This window comes from Taudactylus pleione, unplaced genomic scaffold, assembly GCF_031769625.1.
Source record: "Taudactylus pleione unplaced genomic scaffold, aTauple2 ptg000027l, whole genome shotgun sequence".
NCBI classification, from domain to species: domain Eukaryota; kingdom Metazoa; phylum Chordata; class Amphibia; order Anura; family Myobatrachidae; genus Taudactylus; species Taudactylus pleione.
The window spans coordinates 4,864,237-4,884,828 of NW_028284429.1; the positions used below are offsets into that span (position 1 = coordinate 4,864,237).

Genomic DNA, 20,592 nt, shown 5'->3' on the forward strand with positions numbered 1-20,592 from the left:
GTGGGCCTGGTGCAGGCCACGCCCCCTCCATGTGATGTCACACAGGGCTGGGCCACAATCGCCAGTGATTACAGTGATGCCTGGAGCATCCTGAAGATGCTCCGGGGAGCTGTAAGAGCAGCAGTGTAACCGTCTGAAGCGCCTAAGGACGCTCCAGGCGGCACTGCTGCATAGATTCTGGCTGCAGGGTGCCATACTAGGCACTCAGCTTGCCAGATGAGGTTAGCAGAAGAAAGCTCCGAGGGCCAGACCAAATGATTCCGGGGGCCCCCGGGCCTGAGGCAGTGGCGTCACAAGGTGGGTGCGGGGGGTGCGGCCCGCACCCGGGTGTCACCCGCCGAGGGGTGACACCAAGGTGCAGGCTCCCCTTCAGTGACGGGAGCCGGGTGCTGCACTATAGCATTAAGTGCAGCGCTCGGCTCCTGTCAGTGAGGGAGCCGGCACTGTCCATGCCCGCACCTCCTGCACCCCCCACGCCATTGATACATAATGTATCATACATTTTTTTTACCGCGGCCACGGCAGGGTAAGCGCCGTGAGGCCACGCCCCTCCCGAAGGTCCAATATGTGAGGCCACGCCCCAGACACACCCCCTCCTGAAGACCACGCCCCCATTTCGGCGATTGTGACGTGCAAGGTGTCCCTCCCCGCACCGGGTGTCACCGCGGGGAGGGACGCCACTGGCCTGAGGTTCCCCATCCCTGGTCTAGAAGAAGGAACGAGTAAGTTAAGTGTGTGTCTGTGTGTCCCCTTTCTCCCAGACCTGGGCCAGGCCATTCATTGTGTATTCAGTCAGACAAATGAGAGAGTGATAGGGCTGCGAACCAGACTGTCCCTGCTCCTTGTGCTCCATGGAATTCTCCCCTCACATGCTGCCAGACTCCAGGAGTAATGTGGGGTGCGGGGGGGGGGGGTCAGGGGTTGGAAGAGGTGGGGGGGCCCCTGCCTTCTTTGTCAGTCTCGGACACCACAATTTCAGATGACAGCCCTGAGTATAATCATGGGTTTGCGGTGTGGGCTCCTCAGGTTGGTGGTCCAGTACCAAATTATCTAATTATTTATGGTCAACGTGATGAGCAGAACCAGGGCTGGTGGCTGGCAATCATAGAATCTGCGGACAAACAGGAGCGTGACCTGTCCAGTACCACATAACTGGCCCTAAGGATGACAGGGAACCACAGTTTACTTCATTTCATCATTTTTGCTGAATTAGTCAACAACAAAAAAAACATCTTTTAGCCTAGGAGTGCGGTGATAGGAAATGCTGATACACTAGGGTGCTATGATTCAAAAAAGTTTGAGAACCACTGACTTGAAGTGTGATCTTAATTCTATTAAAGTTGAATCTATTCTCCTAAAGTACAGCCTCCTTCAGGGGGAGATGTATCAATCTTTGGAGAGAGATAAAGTACCAACCAATCAGCTCCTAACTGTTATGTTAAAGGCTGTGTTTGAAAAATGACAGTTAGGAGCTTTTTGTTGGTACTTTATCTCTCTCCGCTGCTTAGTACATCTCCCGCGATCCCATTATATATGAGATGTAGGGGGGTGTTTTATTTTATCATAAATCACCGTGGCAGCGGCTAAGAAAAATATTTGGAATTAACATTTTTCCTTTGTTTGTTCAAGTTAAATGAATGATGCTGAATAATCTCATGTACCCTGTGACTTCCATGGCAACCACAGTTACATGGCACATGATGAAGTGAGAACAGAGGCTTTGGAACGCTGAAATGAGCTCTGGGCCTGATTCAGACCCACTCGCAAGCGCTGAGCGCTCGCCATCGGGTCGATGTTGGCCCAGTGTGCATACGCACGACGTAGCCGGCTCCTTCGTGCGCATGCGCGAGACCCGGACAGCGACGGTCAAACCGTCGCTCCGGGTCTCACACCCAAGGGGGCGTGCTGTCGATGTTGAGTGACAGCACGCCCCCTTTGGTGGACGGGCCGGGGGCGTGGCTGCCCAGACGGAGGCGTTCCCATTAGAACACCTACCGTCTGGGGCCGGCCCCACTGACATCACAAGTGATGTCAGTGGGAGTGCCTTCGGCTCTGATAGAGCCAAAAGCACTCCAAGGCTTGCAGCAATGAGACCCTACCACAAGGGTCTCGTCGCAAGCCCGATGGTCGCGATGGTCTTGACCATCGCTACCATCTTCCTGCCCACTAGCTATAGCTGTGGGTGGTCACCCACAGCTATACGAGTGGCCAGGAGGTTGCTCTAAAAAAACAGAAGGCCGGCCCTGATTCAGAGCCGCTCGTTCGCTCCGAGCGATGTTTGCACAACTGCACATGCGTATGGGTCGTAATGCACATGCGCCAACCAGTCAGTGCGATCGGAAATCGAGCGCTCGCCAAATAGCGAGTGCCTGCTAATTTGAGTGACAGGATGAGGCGTTTGTGGGTGGTAATAGTTGAAGGTGCTTGAAAACAGGGAGTGGAGATCCGAACGCAGGCGTGCCAAACGGTCAAAACGGGCGTTTTAAGGGTGTGCATAATTAACAAAGCAGCGTCATCGACCACGTCACTTGGTTGTCTCTTAGCCTGAACTGTTCGCATGATTGCGGTAGGATAAACCTACCACAAGCACTGCGAGCAGTTCAAATGCCTTTCGATGTACTCGATTAATCAAATAAATAGCGGAGATGACGCATGATGCGAGCGGCCAGGGGGCGTCTTTACAAAATAGCGAGCGCATGTTTCGTTAGCTTGCTCAGACATAGAGGCGTCAACAGACCACAAAGAGCGAGCGCTCAATTTAAATAGCCAGCCCCTTTTTCTGACCGAGCGAGCGCAAATAGCGTCCGGCTCTGGATCAGGGCCTCTGTCTGTAAAATATTCCCCATACTTCTACCCCTCTGCCTCTATATGACATGCTGAAAGCTGTGAGCAGCCCATATTGTATAACGTCCAGAGAGGTTTGAGTAGGCAATAATGATCTGCAGAAGGACAGCATAGACGCATGCATAAAGGGTCGTTAACATGCTACTTAAAGGACAAATAAATATTCTATGTGAGATTAATGCTTTAAATAAGTCAGTAAGAAAAGGAAATTGTCCCCCCATCTGCTATCCCAGGAGAACTTAAAGACCATTTTTGTATTTTGTATGCCCAATTAAAATAATAATTTTTGCATGTGGGTGTAGTATAAGGACAGTGCCCCTGACATTACAGCTGCATATATGTAGTGGCATATCTATAATGGGTGCAGGGTGTGCGGGGCACCGCACACCCAGCACCCATATTATTTTAAACTCACCGCGTCGGGTGTTAGTGCTGCTCAGAACACCGGAAAAATGTCCGCCGCTGACATTTTTCCAGTGTTCTGTGCATGCACGGTAGACTCCGTGCACACTCTAGTGCCCGGAGTCTACTAATGCTCTGGTGGCTGGCCAGCCACGTCAGTCGGCTGCTGGCCACCGGGGAGAGAGGAGGGGGCTCTGCACGGGGAGTGCACACAGGCCCCCTCCTCTCTTAAGAAGCCCCTGCATATATGCACATATATATATATATATATCATATTATTGTACTTCTAATCATCTATGAATTATTTACAGAACCTCCACCAAACAATCCAGAATATGACGAAATCGAGGACATTTTCTCCCATATCTTAAGGTCCAACAAAGGTGAAAATCTCTCTATACTCCGAGCATATGAGGCTGTGAGGCTGACCGCACTGTTTTCTCCAACCTTCCTCTGTTCCCTTTCAGGATCCACGGTGAAGCTGCGCCATGGGGACATTGTCCAGGACACAACCTACAGTGCTATCAAGTGCTCTAATTGCCTGTGGCCCAAGTCCCATGACGGGACAGTAAAGGTTCCTTACCGGCTGTCATCGAGTTACAGTGAGTGTGGAAGCAGGAACAGGTGGCAGCAATCTGGTCCCCCAAGGCCGAAACCTCTAGAGTGACAAACTGCAGGCAGGAACTTGGCCTGGAAACAGGACCTTCATGTGCAACTGGCAGAATTCATGGACAAAGTAGGCTATTTACAGATAGGTCGTAGGGCGACATGGTCGGTTATCTCTAAGCTAGAGAACGAAACCACTTCGCCGTGACCTGATTATTATACATATTTTCCTACTGCGATAGTTTTAAGGTCCAGCATAGGACAGTCACTGCTATAAAGCAGGTTGGTTTTTTTCAATTATTCACTAAAATAAATTTAAAGTGCGATTGTCAATAATTTGGAATGCAGCTTTAACAAGGTCAACGTATCAAGTCCTATATGTTATAAAGATCTGTAACAAAGCGCAACATAGATAATTCCCTAGAGGGAAAAAAAACACTTTATATTTTTAGTTTTTATGTTAGAGTTGTTAAGTTGTTGTGTCAGGACACATTTATGTCTGTCACAGTAACTAGCTAGATGTGATGTAGGGTCCCTCTACTAGTATAAAGATAGATAGACAGACAGACAGACAGACAGACAGACAGACAGACAGACAGACAGACAGATAGATAGATAGATAGATAGATAGATAGATAGATAGATAGATAGATAGATAGATAGATAGATAGATAGATAGATTATATGAGATATATAGATATGAGATAGATAGATAGATAGATAGATAGATAGATAGATAGATAGATAGATAGATATATGATATGAGATATATAGATATGAGATAGATAGATAGATAGATAGATAGATAGATAGATAGATAGATAGATAGATAGATGAGATATATAGATATGAGAGAGATAGATAGATAGATAGATAGATAGATAGATAGATAGATAGATAGATATATGATATGAGATATATAGATATGAGATAGATAGATAGATAGATAGATAGATAGATAGATAGATAGATAGATGAGATATATAGATATGAGAGAGATAGATAGATAGATAGATAGATAGATAGATAGATAGATAGATAGATAGATAGATAGACAGATAGATAGATGATATGAGATATATAGATATGAGAGAGATAGATAGATAGATAGATAGATAGATAGATGCAGAGGAGATAGATAGATAGATAGATAGATAGATAGATAGATAGATAGATGGATAGATACAGAGGATATAGATAGATAGATAGATAGATAGATAGATAGATAGATAGATAGATGGATGATATGAGATATAGATAGATAGATAGATAGATAGATAGATATGAGAGATTAGATAGATAGATAAATAGATATGAGATAGATAGATAGATAGATAGATAGATAGATAGATAGATAGATATGAGAGATTAGATAGATAGATACATAGATATGAGATAGATAGATAGATAGATAGATAGATAGATAGATAGATAGATAGATAGATAGATAGATAGATAGATAGATAGATGATAGATATGAGATAGATAGACAGATAGATGATAGATAGATAGATAGATAGATAGATAGATAGATACATATGAGATAGATAGATAGATAGATACATATGAGATAGATAGATAGATAGATAGATAGATAGATAGATAGATAGATAGATAGATAGTCCATTTAGTAAATATACCCCTAATAATTCAAACTGGCTCTCTCCGCACTCAGGTGATCTGGAGAAAGCGATAATCACTGAAGCCATGCAGACGATTACAACAATGACCTGTATTCAGCTGGTGGAACAATCCACAGAAAGGGACTATCTGAATATCTACTCTGGAAGTGGGTAAGTGACCTTGGTAGTCAGAGAGCAGAGGATAAGTAATAGCTGGTGATGAATATCTGGGGGGGAACACCCGGCCACCCTGATGCTGTTCCTGGGATGTCAAGATGGTAAATTAGTTTCCAATGACACTTTGGCGAGGAGCGGGTGCAACAACTCCCTGCACTGCTTTTCAGCTGGGTGTGCTGTGACTTGTAGTGCCATAGCTAAAGACCTTCTAACAAGTTTATTGCACTGGCATGGAAGCAGCTGTCGGGATTTTTGACATACAACAAAAAGTGTTTGGCTGCCATGCTGATGCATTATTTCAGAAGTTATATAAAGATGCACCAAGCAGGATTTCTCTGTATGGACATTTGTGTAATTAATAAACACAGATTAAATATGGAGAAAAATAATGGATGAAACTTCCCAAAGGATGTATAGATATGTGGATTCGGGGGGAGGGCGGGGGTAAGCTGTACTGTTTGTCTGACACATTCTCGTGACATCTCAGAAGTTTCTGAAAACTCCTGGAAACTGCTTCAAACCCGCAAACATTGAAATGGGATCAGGGGTGTAACTAGGTATTTGGAGGCCCCATAGCAGAAGCTTGTAAGGGCCCCTATGTACCACCCAATGGTGAAAAATGTATATAACACATGTAATTATGACAAGGAAGATGGGAACCCTCAGCTCTGGGACCTGTAGCAGCTGCACCCCCTGCACCTATGGTAGTTGCGCCCATGACTATGGTAGTTACTCCAATGCCTATGGTAGTTACTCCAATGAATGGGATGATTAAAAGACTTATGCCGTTTTGAATAGAAGTCAGTTTTGCGGAAGGATCTTGCGTGTTTTCCACTGTGCATGCTCCGGAGCTGAGCGTACATAACTGGTATTGGGGCACATAGACAAAGTTTTGAAATGGCTGGTTCGCACACGCGCACTGCGATTTATACGCATGTGCAGTACACAACAATCGGCCGATTGCACGCGTATTAGCAACTGCGTTCCTTGCTGAATCAGGCCCTCTATTCTCAAATCTGAATCGGGCCCTTAATTCCGTGCACATGGGGGGAATAACGGACTATTTGCATTCAACTCTGCATCGCCCCCTAAAAGCGTAATATACGCAGATCGGAAGATGCAGGAATAGATCGCTCTCTCTATTGTTATGCAAATGATCCCCATTACTATTTCTGTCCTCAGGTGCTGGTCTTCTGTTGGGAAAATTGGGGGTGCTCAGGATTTATCACTGATGAACACAGGCTGCCTGGCGAGAGGGGTTATACAGCATGAGATCCAGCATGCTCTGGGGTTTTACCACGAACAGAGCCGCAATGACCGAGATAAGCACGTCGATGTCATGTGGCAAAACATAGCTGAAGGTACAGACAACAGTCACTTCATCAAAGCCTTCCAGCTATCATTCTAACTCCTTGCTACATGCTCCTTCGTCCCCATCTGTGTCAACCCAGTTTGTCTTTCCCCATCTTTTTAGAATGTAAGCTCTCACGAGCAGGGCCATCTACCCTCTTGTGCTTCTCCTTACTATAGTGTCATTTACTTCTTACTCACCACTAGGGCACCTAACACTTGGTTGCTTATGCTCTGTTGCTTATCTGGGTGATATGGTCACTAATGTAGCAATGTATATTATCCATGTCCTGTATTGTATTGTTCTGTAAGTCACTTGTATACAATTTGTTTTTGTACTTTGTAAGGCGCTGCGGAACACTTGTGGCGCCATATAAATAAATGATAATAATAATAATAATAATTTGTAGAATATACATAAAAACATAATATGTATTTACCATGCATACAGTGTATATAAGAGCTGAGAGGTCCAGAAAGAACAAATTTGACAATTAAGATATCAATCAAGTACAACTCACCCAAAGCCTAGGGAAAGGATCGTCCTTCCTGGGTCAGAGCAGCTTTGAAAGAAAAGCAGGAACTTCCAACGCGTTTCGTTGGATCCCTGAGGAAGTTTGCATCAAACAAAACGTGTTGGTTGTTCCTGCCCTTCTTTCAAAGATACTCTCACCTACCCGAGTGCAGTATACAGCAGTTGGTCTATGCTATTCCTAGGCTTTGGATGAATTGTACTTGATGTATATGTTATCAGTCAAGTTTTCATTTTGTTTGTGTTTTTAATCCTATATTTTATAGAGCAAATTAGAATGTACAACATTATGGGGTAAATTTACTAAGGATCGTATCTGGCCATGTTTAAACACACTGTGCATCGCGAGGACTTGCATGAGTCTTAACGCCACAGTTCACGCATTTACTAAGAAACGCGTTTGCCTGTCTGTTTTGATTCATCGGTGATACTGAACGTGTAGTAGCGTTTGCGAGATCAGTCGTATGTGCACCTTTTATATTTTGGGGGGTGGTTTTTTTTGGGCAGCAGGTGAGGCCCATAAACTTACCACTCTCCCCCCTTTATACCATCTTCATAATCTCTAAATAAGGAAATCTCTTTACCAAAGTGCTCGGCACTATTGGGAACAGCAGCGCGCCAACTCTGTGCTCTGCACCACACCAGTAATAATCCGCAAATGCCATAGTCCTGCCTGGTAAAGTTGTAAATCTGGCATTACATCAATGGTGGCTTTATAGATGGTGCCATAGGATGCAATTAGTAGATTTCATTACACACTTGTATAAATACAGTACGAAGTGGTATGCATGGGTGGTGTTATACATAAGGGAGGAGGCACTGTAAAGAGGGAGCACTGTACTTTGCTTTACCTCTCTAGCGTCCTTCTGCGGGGAGTTGTGTCCATGGGAGCCAATTTTTTTTAAATGATTAGTGGTGCTCACATTACATCCACCATATGACTTGAACATGCTATGCACAGACTGGGCTGGGAGCAGCACAACTACTGGGGGAGCGCTAGTACCTACAGAGCTGGCTACTATCTCTGTGTCGTACCCCGAACAACTCCGCCTACTTACAATAATACCTGCTTCTTACTAGGGATGTGCAGGCTCGGTTCTACTCGGTTCCGTTCGTTTTTTTTTACCGAATCTTATTGGCTATCCAAAACTCGTGACAGCTGGTACCCAATAAGATTCGGTAAAAAAAACCGAACGGAACCGAGTAGAACCGAGCCTGCACATCCCTACTTCTTACACAACTCTGGGCCTGATTCAAACCCGGTCGCAAGTGCTCAGTGCTCGCAACCAGGTTGATGTTTGCCCACTGGGCATGCGCATGACGGAGCCGGCTCCGTCGTGCGCATGCGCGAGACCCGGCTAGCGATGGGTGCTCCGTTGCTCCAGGTCTCGCACCAAAGGGGGCAAGCTGTCGATATTGAGCAACAGCTCGCCCCCTTTGGTGGGCGGTTCGGGAGGGTGGCTGCCCAAACGGAGGCATTCCCAGGAGAACGCCTGCCGTGTGATGTCAGTGGAGAGATTCCGGCTCTGTTAGAGCCGAAATCTCTCTGGGGCTTGCGGCCACGAGACCCTAACACAAGGGTCTCGTTGCAAGCCCGATGGTCGTGATGGTCACCCACAGCTATGCGAGCGGCCAAGAGGCCGCTCCAAAAATAAAAGGCCCTGATTCAGAGCGAGCGCTATGTCAGAGCGAGCGGCTCTGAATCAGGGCCTCAGTACCAATAAGTGAAAGGAAATCCATCGCACAGAAAGGTAATTTAATATTAATAGAAAAATACCCCAAAATATTCATATTTGGTCATACGTATGACTTTTCACAAATTAGAGGGTGCAGCCATAGACCAATAGCTACAAGGAAGAAGGAGAAAGTCTATACCTGGTGCACATAGTAAATAATTAAAATGGAACCTTTATTTAATTGTTTCAAATGACATATTATCTACTGTACAAACATGAATAGCGAAATATAAAAAAGCGAAAAAATATATAAATAGTGAAAAAGGTAGGAAATGTGTATTAAAATGACGCTGTATGTCTCCTATGGAATCTTCCTGTAGTACAATACGTTACCTACATATCCATCATTTTCTATGTTGTGGCATGTATTGACCAATTGCACAATGTGTATTATAGGAGTACAATCATAGGGCCGGATTCAGCCAGGTACGCAAAGGAGAGAACGCATGCAATCGGTCGATTAATTCGCACTGCACATGCGTAAGCATTGCACTGCACATTCACGAACTAGCCAGTGCGATCGGGTTATGGTACAAAGACTACACGCTGTGTGCACGCAGACCCTTCCTATATTGATTGACAGGAAGTGACGTTTGTGGGTGGTGACGGGGGGTGGTTGGGCGAACGCAGGTGTGCCTGTGCATTGGACGCCATTATAGGGATGTGCATAATTAAGGCAATGTGGCGGCATACGCAGCCATACCGTAAGCTGTACACAGGGAGCGGACAAAATCCTGCAGCAGGTCAGGTCAACCACTATTGTGCGTATGAGCCCGATGGTTCTCAATGTTACCGATGTTTACGCTATCTTGCGTACTGATCAGGCTGTGAGTAAAGGGAGATGGGCGGCTTAATATGGGGCTGGGCGTCTGCATTTTGTGTTGCGGTCTCCGTGCGTATGCATTGATTAGCATATTCTCGCAGCGGAAGGGGTGCGTGCATTCCTTGCTGAATCAGGCCCTTAGTGCGCATTTGGATTATGCTGATATTTTCTCCTGCCACAGTGGAAACATCCTCATATCATCACATTGAAGCACATTAAGTTCAGTTTCAATGTGTACATATTTATTATCTCTATGAATCTGTATCGTGCTGCATAAGGCTTTTTACAAAGCGTTATTGTTACTGACAATCTTCTGTGTTAACAACAAAGACTTTCTGTCATTACTAATATATTGCTCACTGTAATTTTAAAGGCTGTTATGATATACTGGGCCAGTGTTTATAAAGAGAAGTTGTGAACCATTAGTCATTAAGGATCAACAGATTGTGACCACCATTCATATCAATATAACCCACACAGAGAAGGCGCTTTGCATATTGTGGGGAAGTTTTTATTGTGAACATTGGGAACTTGTCCTCTATTCAACTATGTTCATATAATGCCTCTTAATAGAGAGAGCCCTATTCTGTGGTGATAATATCACATTGTATTCACGTCTTTATTTATTCAATCAATACAAGGAGATTCTCTTTATTTGATGATGATTCTCGGCAAGAATGCAATTGTAGTATTAGTTTATGCTGCACTTATCTGTCTATGTAATATGTTGCAGATTTAGGGCCTGATTCAGACCCACTCGCGAGCGGCTGTCCGCTCGCAAGTGGGTCGATGGTGTGCACTGCGCATGCGCACGACGGATGATCAAAGGGGGCGTGCTGTCGATGTTGATTGACAGCACGCCCCCTTTGGTGGGCGTGCCGGGGGCGTGCCTGCCAGACGGAGGCCTGCCAGAAGCCGGCCCCACTGACATCACTAGTGATGTCAGTGGGAGTGATTTTGGCTCTGATAGAGCCAAAATCACTCCTGGCCTTGCGGTTGAGAAACTCAACCGCAGGCTTCTGCTCGCACTGGCGATGGTCGCGATGGTCAAGACCATCGCGACCATCATCCTGCACGCTCATATAGGCTGTGGGTGGTGACCCACAGCTATACGAGCGTCCTGGAGGACGCTCCATAGTTATGGAGGTGGGCCCTGATTCAGAGCGAGCGCTCTGGTCAGAGCGTCCGGCTCTGAATCAGGGCCTTAGATCCTTTCAAATACTGCAACACATTCAATGTGCAGCATGTTACTATTAAATTGTAACAGTATCCTATTGTAATGCAGGAGCATCGTGCTCTCCAGGGGTAGTTTCCCATATTGTATGTATATATATGTGTGTCAGGTGCATAAATATTGGGACATTGACAGAAATGTCATATTTTGGCCTCTATTCACCACCACAATTGCTTTGAAATGAAACAAACAAGATGTGCTTTACCTGCAGACTTTCAGATTTAATTTGAGGGTAATTACATCCAAATCAGGTGAACGGTGTAGGAATTACAACGGTTTCTATATGTGCCTCCCACTTTTTAAGGGGCCAAAAGTAATGGGACTATCAACTCAAAAGCTATTTCATGGACAGGTGTGGGCTATTCCCTCTTTATTTCATTATCAATTAAGCAGGTAAAAGGTCTGGAGTTGATTCTAGGTATGATATTTGCATTTGGAATCAGTTGCTGTCGACTCTCAATATGAGATCCAAAGAGCTGTCACTATCAGTGAAGCAAGCCATCATTAGGCTGAAAAATCAAAACAAACCCATCAGAGAGATAGCAAAAACATTAGGTGTGGCCAAATCCACTGTTTGGAACATTCTTAAAAAGAAAGAACGCACCGGAGAGCTCAGCAACACCAAAAGACCCGGAAGACCACGGAAAACAACTGTGGTGGATGACAGAAAAATTATTTCCCTGGTGAAGAAAAACCCCTTCACAACAGTTGGCCAAATCAAGAACACTCTCCAGGATGTAGGTGTATATGTGTCAAAGTCAACAATTAAGAGAAGACTTCACAAGAGTGAATATAGAGGGTTCACCACAAGATGAAAACCATTGGTGAGCCTCAAAAACAGGAAGACCAGATTAGAGTTTGCCAAACAACATCTAAAAAAGCCATTACAGTTCTGGAACAACATCCTATGGACAGATGAGACAAAGATCAACTTGTACCAGAGTGATGGGAAGAGAAGAGTATGGAGAAGGAAAGGAACTGCACATGATCCAAAACATGCCATCTCATCAGTGAAGCATGGTGGTGGTAGTGTCATGGCGTGGGCATGTATGGCTGCCAATGGAACTGGTTCCCTTGTATTTATTGATGATGTGACTGCTGACAAAAGCAGCAGAATAAATTCTGAAGTGTTTTGGGCAATATTATATGCTCATATTCAGTCAAATGCTTCAGAGCTCATTGGACGGCGCTTCACAGTGCAGATGGGCAATGACCTGAAGCATACTGCAAAAGCAACCAAAGTTTTTTAAGGCTAAAAAGTGGAGTGTTATGCAATGGCCAAGTCAATCCCCTGACCTGAATCCGATTGAGCCTGCATTTCACTTGATGAAGACAAAACTGAAGGGAAAATGCCCCAAGAACAAGCAGGAACTGAAGACATTTGCAGTAGAGGCCTGGCAGAGCATCACCAGGGATGAAACCCAGCGTCTGGTGATGTCTATGCGTTCCAGACTTCAGGCTGTAATTGCCTGCAAAGGATTTGCAACAAAGTATTAAAAAGTGAAAGTTAGATTTAATATTGTTTAGTTTGTCCCATTACTTTTGGCCCCTTAAACCACTGTAATTCCTACACCGTTCACATGATTTGGATGTAATTACCCTCAAATTAAATCTGAAAGTCTGCAGTTAAAGCACATCTTGTTTGTTTCATTTCAAAGCTATTGTGGTGGTGAATAGAGGCCAAAATCTGAAAATTCTGTCAATGTCCCAATATTTATGCTCCTGACTGTGTACATATATATATATATATATATTTCTATATATATATATATATATATATATATATATATATAAATAATGTGTGTGTGAATACACATACATTTACATGCATATAGACAAGCACACATATACACATACACACATATGTACACACACATACATATGTCACACATACCTTGCACACATGTAAGGTAAGAACATGGTTCCTGCACTTCAGTCTGTCAGGGGGGGTTTCTGGGTACTCAGAAACCCCCCCTGTGTGCACTACTGCTCTCACACGGAATAGTAATTCCCTTATTTAATGTCCCTATCTTATGGTTGTTTTGGGATATCGTTCTCCCCTCCACACATTTATCAACCAAATGGGACTACAAATCCTTAGTGCTTTATCATTTCAGTGTCAGTATATCTGTTATGAGTATTCTATAAATGATCTATTTCATGATAGGTATTGGGATGTCTCTCATTGCAGATACGGGCAGAAGCCCTAGATATGGAGTGACCATCCACGTGGTCTTTATCACTACCATACATATAGGAGCACTGTCATTGATTCCATGTACATTGAACATAAGTAGATCACATACAAGGTATTACTTTCAGATTGTTAAGATTAATTCCGGCATACAGCGGAAATGCCGACGTGCGTTTCGCTACTGAAGCTTTAACGAGGCAATAGAGACAATTAATATGTACACATCAAAACTGAAGTTAATGTGCTTCAATATGATGATATGATAGAGAGGATTTTTCCACTGTGGCAGGAGAAAATATCAGCATAATCCAAATGCGCACTATGATTGTACTCCTATAATACACATTGTATCCTCTTGTGCAATTGGTCAATTCATGCCACATAGAAAATGATGAGATTCCATAGGAGGCATACAGTGTAATTTTAATACACATTTTCTACCTTTTTCACTATTTATATATTTTTCTCTTTTTTGTATTACACTATTTATGTTTGTAGATAATATGTAATTTGAAACAATTTATTTATTAACAGTTTCTTATATAGCGCAGCATATTCCTTTGCGCTTTACAATTTGAAACAACATTAATAGAACAAGACTGGGTTGTAAGAGACAGACATAAAGGTAAGAGGGCCCTGCTCGCAAGCTTACAATCTATAGGGAAATAGGTGATACATAAGGAGAGGTGCTACATATTGCATATTGGTCCAGCCCGATTGCAGAGGTTCTCGGTGATCTGTATAATCCAATCACAGGAGGATGTTAAATTGAAGAAAGAGAAGATGTGATAGGTGTTTACTATAAGAAGGGAGTTAGATAGGGAAGCTATAAAAGGTTAGGTGGGCGGTCCTGAAATCTGATAGGCTTGTCTGAAGAGGTGAGTTTTCAGGGAACGCTTGAATGTTTGGAAACTAGTGGTAAGTCTTATTGTGCGTGGGAGGGCATTCCACACGGTGGGTGCAGCCCAAAAAAAGTCCTGTAACCGTGCATGGGAACAAGTAATGTGCGGGGGTGAGAGACGCAGATCTTGTGCAGAGCAGAGATGTCGGGTTGGAAGATATTTAAGCGAAGGGATGTATCTTGGTGTTAGCAAGCTAAAAAGAAAAAGGGAATGTGTTTAGTAAAATCTGTACAAATACACAAGTACGTCATTAAGATAAACTATAATAACGTATTCTAATAGTGATAATGCCTTTATAGTGAATTGGTATTACTATAAAGATTGAGGCTGGTGAAAGAAAAATGATAATAACTAAAACTCTAGAAGCTCTATTGCGCCAATATATGGCCATGACATCTGTATTAAAATGCTATATATACGTCAAACAAAGTTGTGTTTTGTAGTTAGATTCACAAAAAATATATATTATGTTTTTTAAATGCAGGTGATTGGGGTGAATTTGAGTTAGTTGACACAAACAACGTGAATCTACCATATGACTATGCCTCAGTGATGCACTATGGAAGGTAAGAGGCATAACTGGGACCCGTAGAGGCTTCTCACGCACCTGGGCAATTCTTTCATTATATAACAGTTATTTTTGCAAGATCAGAACTAAGGGCCTGATTCAGAAACGGTCGCAAGCACTGAGCACTCGCAACTGGGTCGATGTTTGCCCACTGGGCATGTGCACGACGGAGCCGGCTCCGTCATGCGCATGCGCGAGACCCGGCTAGCGACGGGTGCTCCGTCGCTCTGGGTCTCGCACCAAAGGGGGCGAGCTGTCGATGGTGATTGACAGCTTGCCCCGTTTGGTAGGCATGGCCGGGGGGTGGCTTCACAAACGGAGGTGTTCCCAAGCGAACGCCTGCCATTTGTGGGCGGCCCCACTGACCTCACAAGTGAGGTCAGTGGGAGAGCTTCCGGCTCTGTTAGAGCCAGAAGCTCTCTGGGGCTTGCGGCCACGAGACCCTACCACAAGGGTCTCGTCGCAAGCCAGATGATCGCGATGGTCTTGACCATCATTCTGGCTGCTCACAATAGCTGTGGGTGGTCACCCACAGCTATGCGAGCGGCCAGGAGGCCGCACAAAAAAAAACAACGCCCAGATTCAGAGCGAGCGCTCTTTCAGAACGTCCGGCTCTGAGTCAGGGCCTAAGGGCCCTGATTCACTAATGCAATCACATCTGCGATTCTGCACGGAATACAGCTACGACAATACGCTAATGCTTCCACAGCTCACCCGAGCATAGGAACGCCCACTTCTAGTCAGCCAGCCACGCAGCGTATACGGCAAGTCTGACCAGCTGCAAACACTGCAGCACGAGTCCTAACACGCGGAGCGCTCTCATGCTGCAAGAGTGATCGCAACGGCTAATTTCTGCACGTCCATGAAACAGCGTTTAAATGGTCAGACGTGACTGCATTTGCCTAGCCACCACCTGTTACCTCCCCCAAACGGGTCTGAAAACCTGTTACTCACTTTGCGAGTGAATCCTCTGTGCGGCCACAATCGCAAAACAATTGTTGCCTGTGCGCAGTGCGGCTTACACGCAAGCACACTGGCTAACAATCGCTGGTTCTGCGTAAATATCATCATTGCGTCCGCTGCTGAATGAGGCCCTAAGAGCCTTATGCTGAGTTAGATGTTTCACTGTTTGTGCTCTGGAGCAGATAGGCAGCCGTGTTGTTGTTGATGCCCCTCTCTAGTGAGCACAACATTCAAGCACATAAGTGTGAAAAACCATTTGCCTAGAAGGAGGGAGGATGGTAAGTTCACACCGACATCAACACGGCATACCTAGAAGGAGGGAGGATGGTAAGTTCACACCGACATCACCACGGCATGCCTAGAAGGAGAAAGGAAGGGAAGGTCACACCGACAACACCACGGCATACCTATAAGGAGAGAGGATGGTAAGGTCACACCGACCACACCATGGCATGCCTAGAAGGAGAAAGGATGGTAAGGTCACACCGACCACACCATGGCATGCCTAGAAGGAGAGAGGATGGCGACTCCACATTGACAACATCACGGGATGCCTAGAAGGAAAGAGAAAGGGAACTTCACATTGACAACACCACAGCATGCCTAGAAGGAGGGAGGATGGTAAGGTCACACCGACCACACCATGGCATGCCTAGAAGGAGAGAGGATGGCGACTCCACATTAACAACATCACGGGATGCCTAGAAGGAGAGAGGATGGGAACTCTACATTGACAACACCACGGCATGCCTAGAAGGAGGGAGGATGGGAACTCCACATTGACAACACCACGGCATATCTAGAAGGAGAGAGGATGGGAACTCCACAATGACTACACCACAGCATGCCTAGAAGGAGGGAGGATGGGAACTCCACATTGACATGACCACAGAATGCCTAGAAGGTGAGAGGATGGGAATTCCACATTGACAACACCACGGCATATCTAGAAGGAGAGAGGATGGGAACTCCACATTGACAACACCACAGCATATCTAGAAGGAGAGAGGATGGGAACCACACATTGACAACACCACGGCATGCCTAGAAGGAGAGAGGATGGGAACTCCACATTGACAACACCACGGCATATCTAGAAGGAGAGAGGATGGGAACTCCACAATGACTACACCACAGCATGCCTAGAAGGAGGGAGGATGGGAACTCCACATTGACATGACCACAGAATGCCTAGAAGGTGAGAGGATGGGAATTCCACATTGACAACACCACGGCATATCTAGAAGGAGAGAGGATGGGAATTCCACATTGACAACACCACAGCATATCTAGAAGGAGAGAGGATGGGAACCCCACATTGACAACACCACGGCATGCCTAGAAGGAGAGCGGATGGGAACTCCACATTGACAACACCACAGCATATCTAGAAAGAGAGAGGATGGGAACTCCACATTGACAACACCACAGCATATCTAGAAAGAGAGAGGATGGGAACTCCACATTGATAACACCATGGCATGCCTAGAAGGAAAGAGGATGGGAACTCCACATTGACACGACCACGGCATGCCTAGAAAGAGAGAGGATGGGAACTCCACATCGACAACATCATGGTATGCCTAGAAAGAGAGAGGATGGGAACTCCACATCAATAATACCATGGCATGCCTAGAAGGAGAGAGGTTGGGAACTCCACATCGGCAACAACACGGCATGCTTAGAAGGTGAGGATCACAGTGCTGGTGTGTTGGAGCTTTGGGTGGATGTATCAAATTAGGGTAACACCAGACCGAACTGTATTTACCTTATTTTACTGAACTCTATATGCAACTCATTATTTCCCTCTTATTTTGAATCTTGGTCATTTGTAAATAAGAATATTTATCTTTCTCTTTAATGAACACAAGTTTCAGTGATTGACATCTGAGGGCAGCTCCTATGTTTTTGCAGGTACTCATACAGCAACACATCTGGACTACCGAGCCTCACACCCAAACCGGACCAATCTGTAGAAATCGGCCAGAGATATGGACTCAGCCCATTAGATGTTTCTAAGATTAAGAATCTCTACGAATGCAGTATGTGAGCAAGTGTACATATACTTAGACTAAAGAATCTAACACTCACAAATCCTATCTGTACAAGTGAATCTGGTGTAGTGGATGAAAGATTTGCAAAACACCGATTTTAGTTGTGATTGAATTATAAAAAAAACCAAAAACTGTATTTTCCCATCAACTGAACATTTTAAGATGTATAACCCAATGCATTCAGTGATCGCCCTTGTTCCTAAGTCAGCTGTTGGTAAATGTTGTTTTTTTTTAGATGCATGCAGCTATTTACTAACGGGGCTCCAGGGATATTTGGATGTCCAGTCTTACATGACGCCATACTCTGATGCAACAGACTGCATTTGGCTTGTCAGCGTCAACAGAAATAAGGTAATTCCAGGTCTGGTACTAAGATGAGCTCTGGGATTAGGCAAAGTGTCCTGGCTCCACATTGCACTTATTATGGGCATGATAATCCAAGCAATACATTATCTAACATAGTAACATGGACGAAGTGTTAAGTAGCTCAAAGAAATGATTCACTTCAAATAAATAAAATAAATACTTTTTTTTCTATATGGATTTTGCTGGTTTCCAGTTGCGTAGGCAACTTTTTGCAACCGACCTGTAATCGATCGATGCTCTAGAATGTCTGAGAGTGACAGATGTGCAGGAAGGGTTAGGGGACTCTCCGGCGAGAACAGGAGTATCTGGTCCAGAGGATGCTGGTAACCTTTAGCCCAGGGGAAAGTATGTACAAGTGTCCCAGAGTGTACCACCACTAGACGGGAAATGACCAAATCACGGAGAGGGAACCAGATTACACTTCAACTACTTTCCTCTCCATTGTACCTGGGCAAGCACGCACTGCAACTAACACCAACAGAAATAAATTATATGAGCTGACTAAAGACTGTATGATGGGCTGAGGGCCTCAGCTTAGTCTGGTCAGAGGCTGAGCACCTAGTAGGGTGTGATCTCCTCTCTATTTCACGCACTGTTCCCAGGTACTTACCTCCTGGCTGAGGAAGTCATCCCTGAGCGCAGTGGAAATGGTACTAGGTGACACCACCAGCAGCAGCAACCTAAATCCAAAATGGTCAGGTGACGCCTCTCGGTGTGTAGGTATCTGCTGAATTACAGAGACAGCAGCCCACCCTCGCCACCAGCTATCCTGTGATCATACTGCCCCAGCGAGGAAGGATTCCCCCAGCACAGTGCCTTTCCATGTCCTCCATTCTCTCAGTCCAGATCAATTCACCCCCCCCCCCAAAGGCCAGTTCATGGCCCAGCGCTTTATTAAGAAAGTGGACTCTAAAACCATCGCAGCTGCGATCTATCACAGATCGCAATTGCGAAAATATGCTAATGACCCAGTGCATACAGACGCACACTGACAGCATCTCACATCCGCCGCTCATGCACAAAACCGGAAACATGGAACGCAGACCAGGCGGCCATCAGCCTTCTGGGTAAGCTCAAGCTGCCGTAGACATAGAGGGTCTCCAGACTTACAGAGGCAGGGGTGTTTTAAGAGAGGAGGGGGCCTGTGTGCAGACTGAATGCGGGCCCTCGTCTCTCTTGTGCGGTGCCGCGGCGGGTGGTGCAGCAGTAGATTCTGGCTTAGTGCCAGAATCTACTGCGCATATACGGGTCTCCAGGAAAATGGCGCCCGCGCCGTCTTCCTGTGGACAGCAGTACTGAGCATGCACAAACTCACGCCCTCAGTCCAGATCAATTTATGTCTACCACCGATCACTTCATGTCCTAAAGTGAATTCACCCCCCTCCAGTCACTTAATACTCCCATGTAATACATGTCTTCCTCAGTTCCCTCCCTCGCAATTAATTTCTTCCCCTCAGTTCATTTCTACCCAGCAACTTCTTCATCCCACACTATCACCCACCTCAATGTACTTCTATTGCAACACCTTCCATATGCTTCTGCCCCAGCAACGCACACCTATACACAGAAATGCACAGAGATACGCGTACAGAGACACACAGACGCTCGCAAGGTCACATATGTACAGAGACGTAGCGTCACACTTGCACAGAGTCACTCACGCACAGTGTCACACATGCACAGAGTCACACACACACAGAGCCACACATGCACAGGGTGACACACGCAAAGAGTCACACATGCACAGAGTCACACACAGAGTCACACATAGAGTCACAGAAGCACAGAGTCACCCATGCACAGAGTCACCCATGCACAGAGTCACCCACGCACAGGGTCACACACGCACAGGGTCACACATGCACAGGGTCTCACACGCACAGGGTTACACACACACACAGAGTCCCACATGCACACAGTCACACACACACAGTCACACACAGACACAGTCACACATGCACAGAGTCACACATGCACAGAGTCACACATGAACAGAGTCACACTTGCACAGAGTCACACACGCACAGGGTCACACACACACACAAAGTCACACATGCACAGAGTCACGCATGCACAGTCACACACGCACAGAGTCACACATGCAGAGGGTCTCACATGCAGAGAGTCACACATGCACAGAGTCACACACACAGAGTCACATACGCACAGTCACACACGCACAGAGTCACACATGCACAGAGTCACACACACAGAGCCAC

The 20,592-nt window shown here is 45.4% G+C and overlaps 1 protein-coding gene across 1 annotated transcript in view; it reads left to right on the forward strand.

Annotated features, from left to right (window-relative positions):
• Positions 1-20,592, forward strand: part of LOC148539170 (astacin-like metalloendopeptidase) — a gene marked incomplete at its 5' end in the record, with an annotated part of 40,998 nt that overhangs the window by 12,664 nt on the left and 7,742 nt on the right. The window contains 7 exons of the mRNA XM_088451823.1: positions 3,558-3,629; positions 3,714-3,848; positions 5,528-5,645; positions 6,834-7,012; positions 14,907-14,988; positions 17,868-17,995; positions 18,243-18,358. Of these exons, the coding sequence (XP_088307949.1) occupies positions 3,558-3,629; positions 3,714-3,848; positions 5,528-5,645; positions 6,834-7,012; positions 14,907-14,988; positions 17,868-17,995; positions 18,243-18,358 (830 nt within the window). The remainder of the gene's footprint in view (positions 1-3,557; positions 3,630-3,713; positions 3,849-5,527; positions 5,646-6,833; positions 7,013-14,906; positions 14,989-17,867; positions 17,996-18,242; positions 18,359-20,592) is intronic.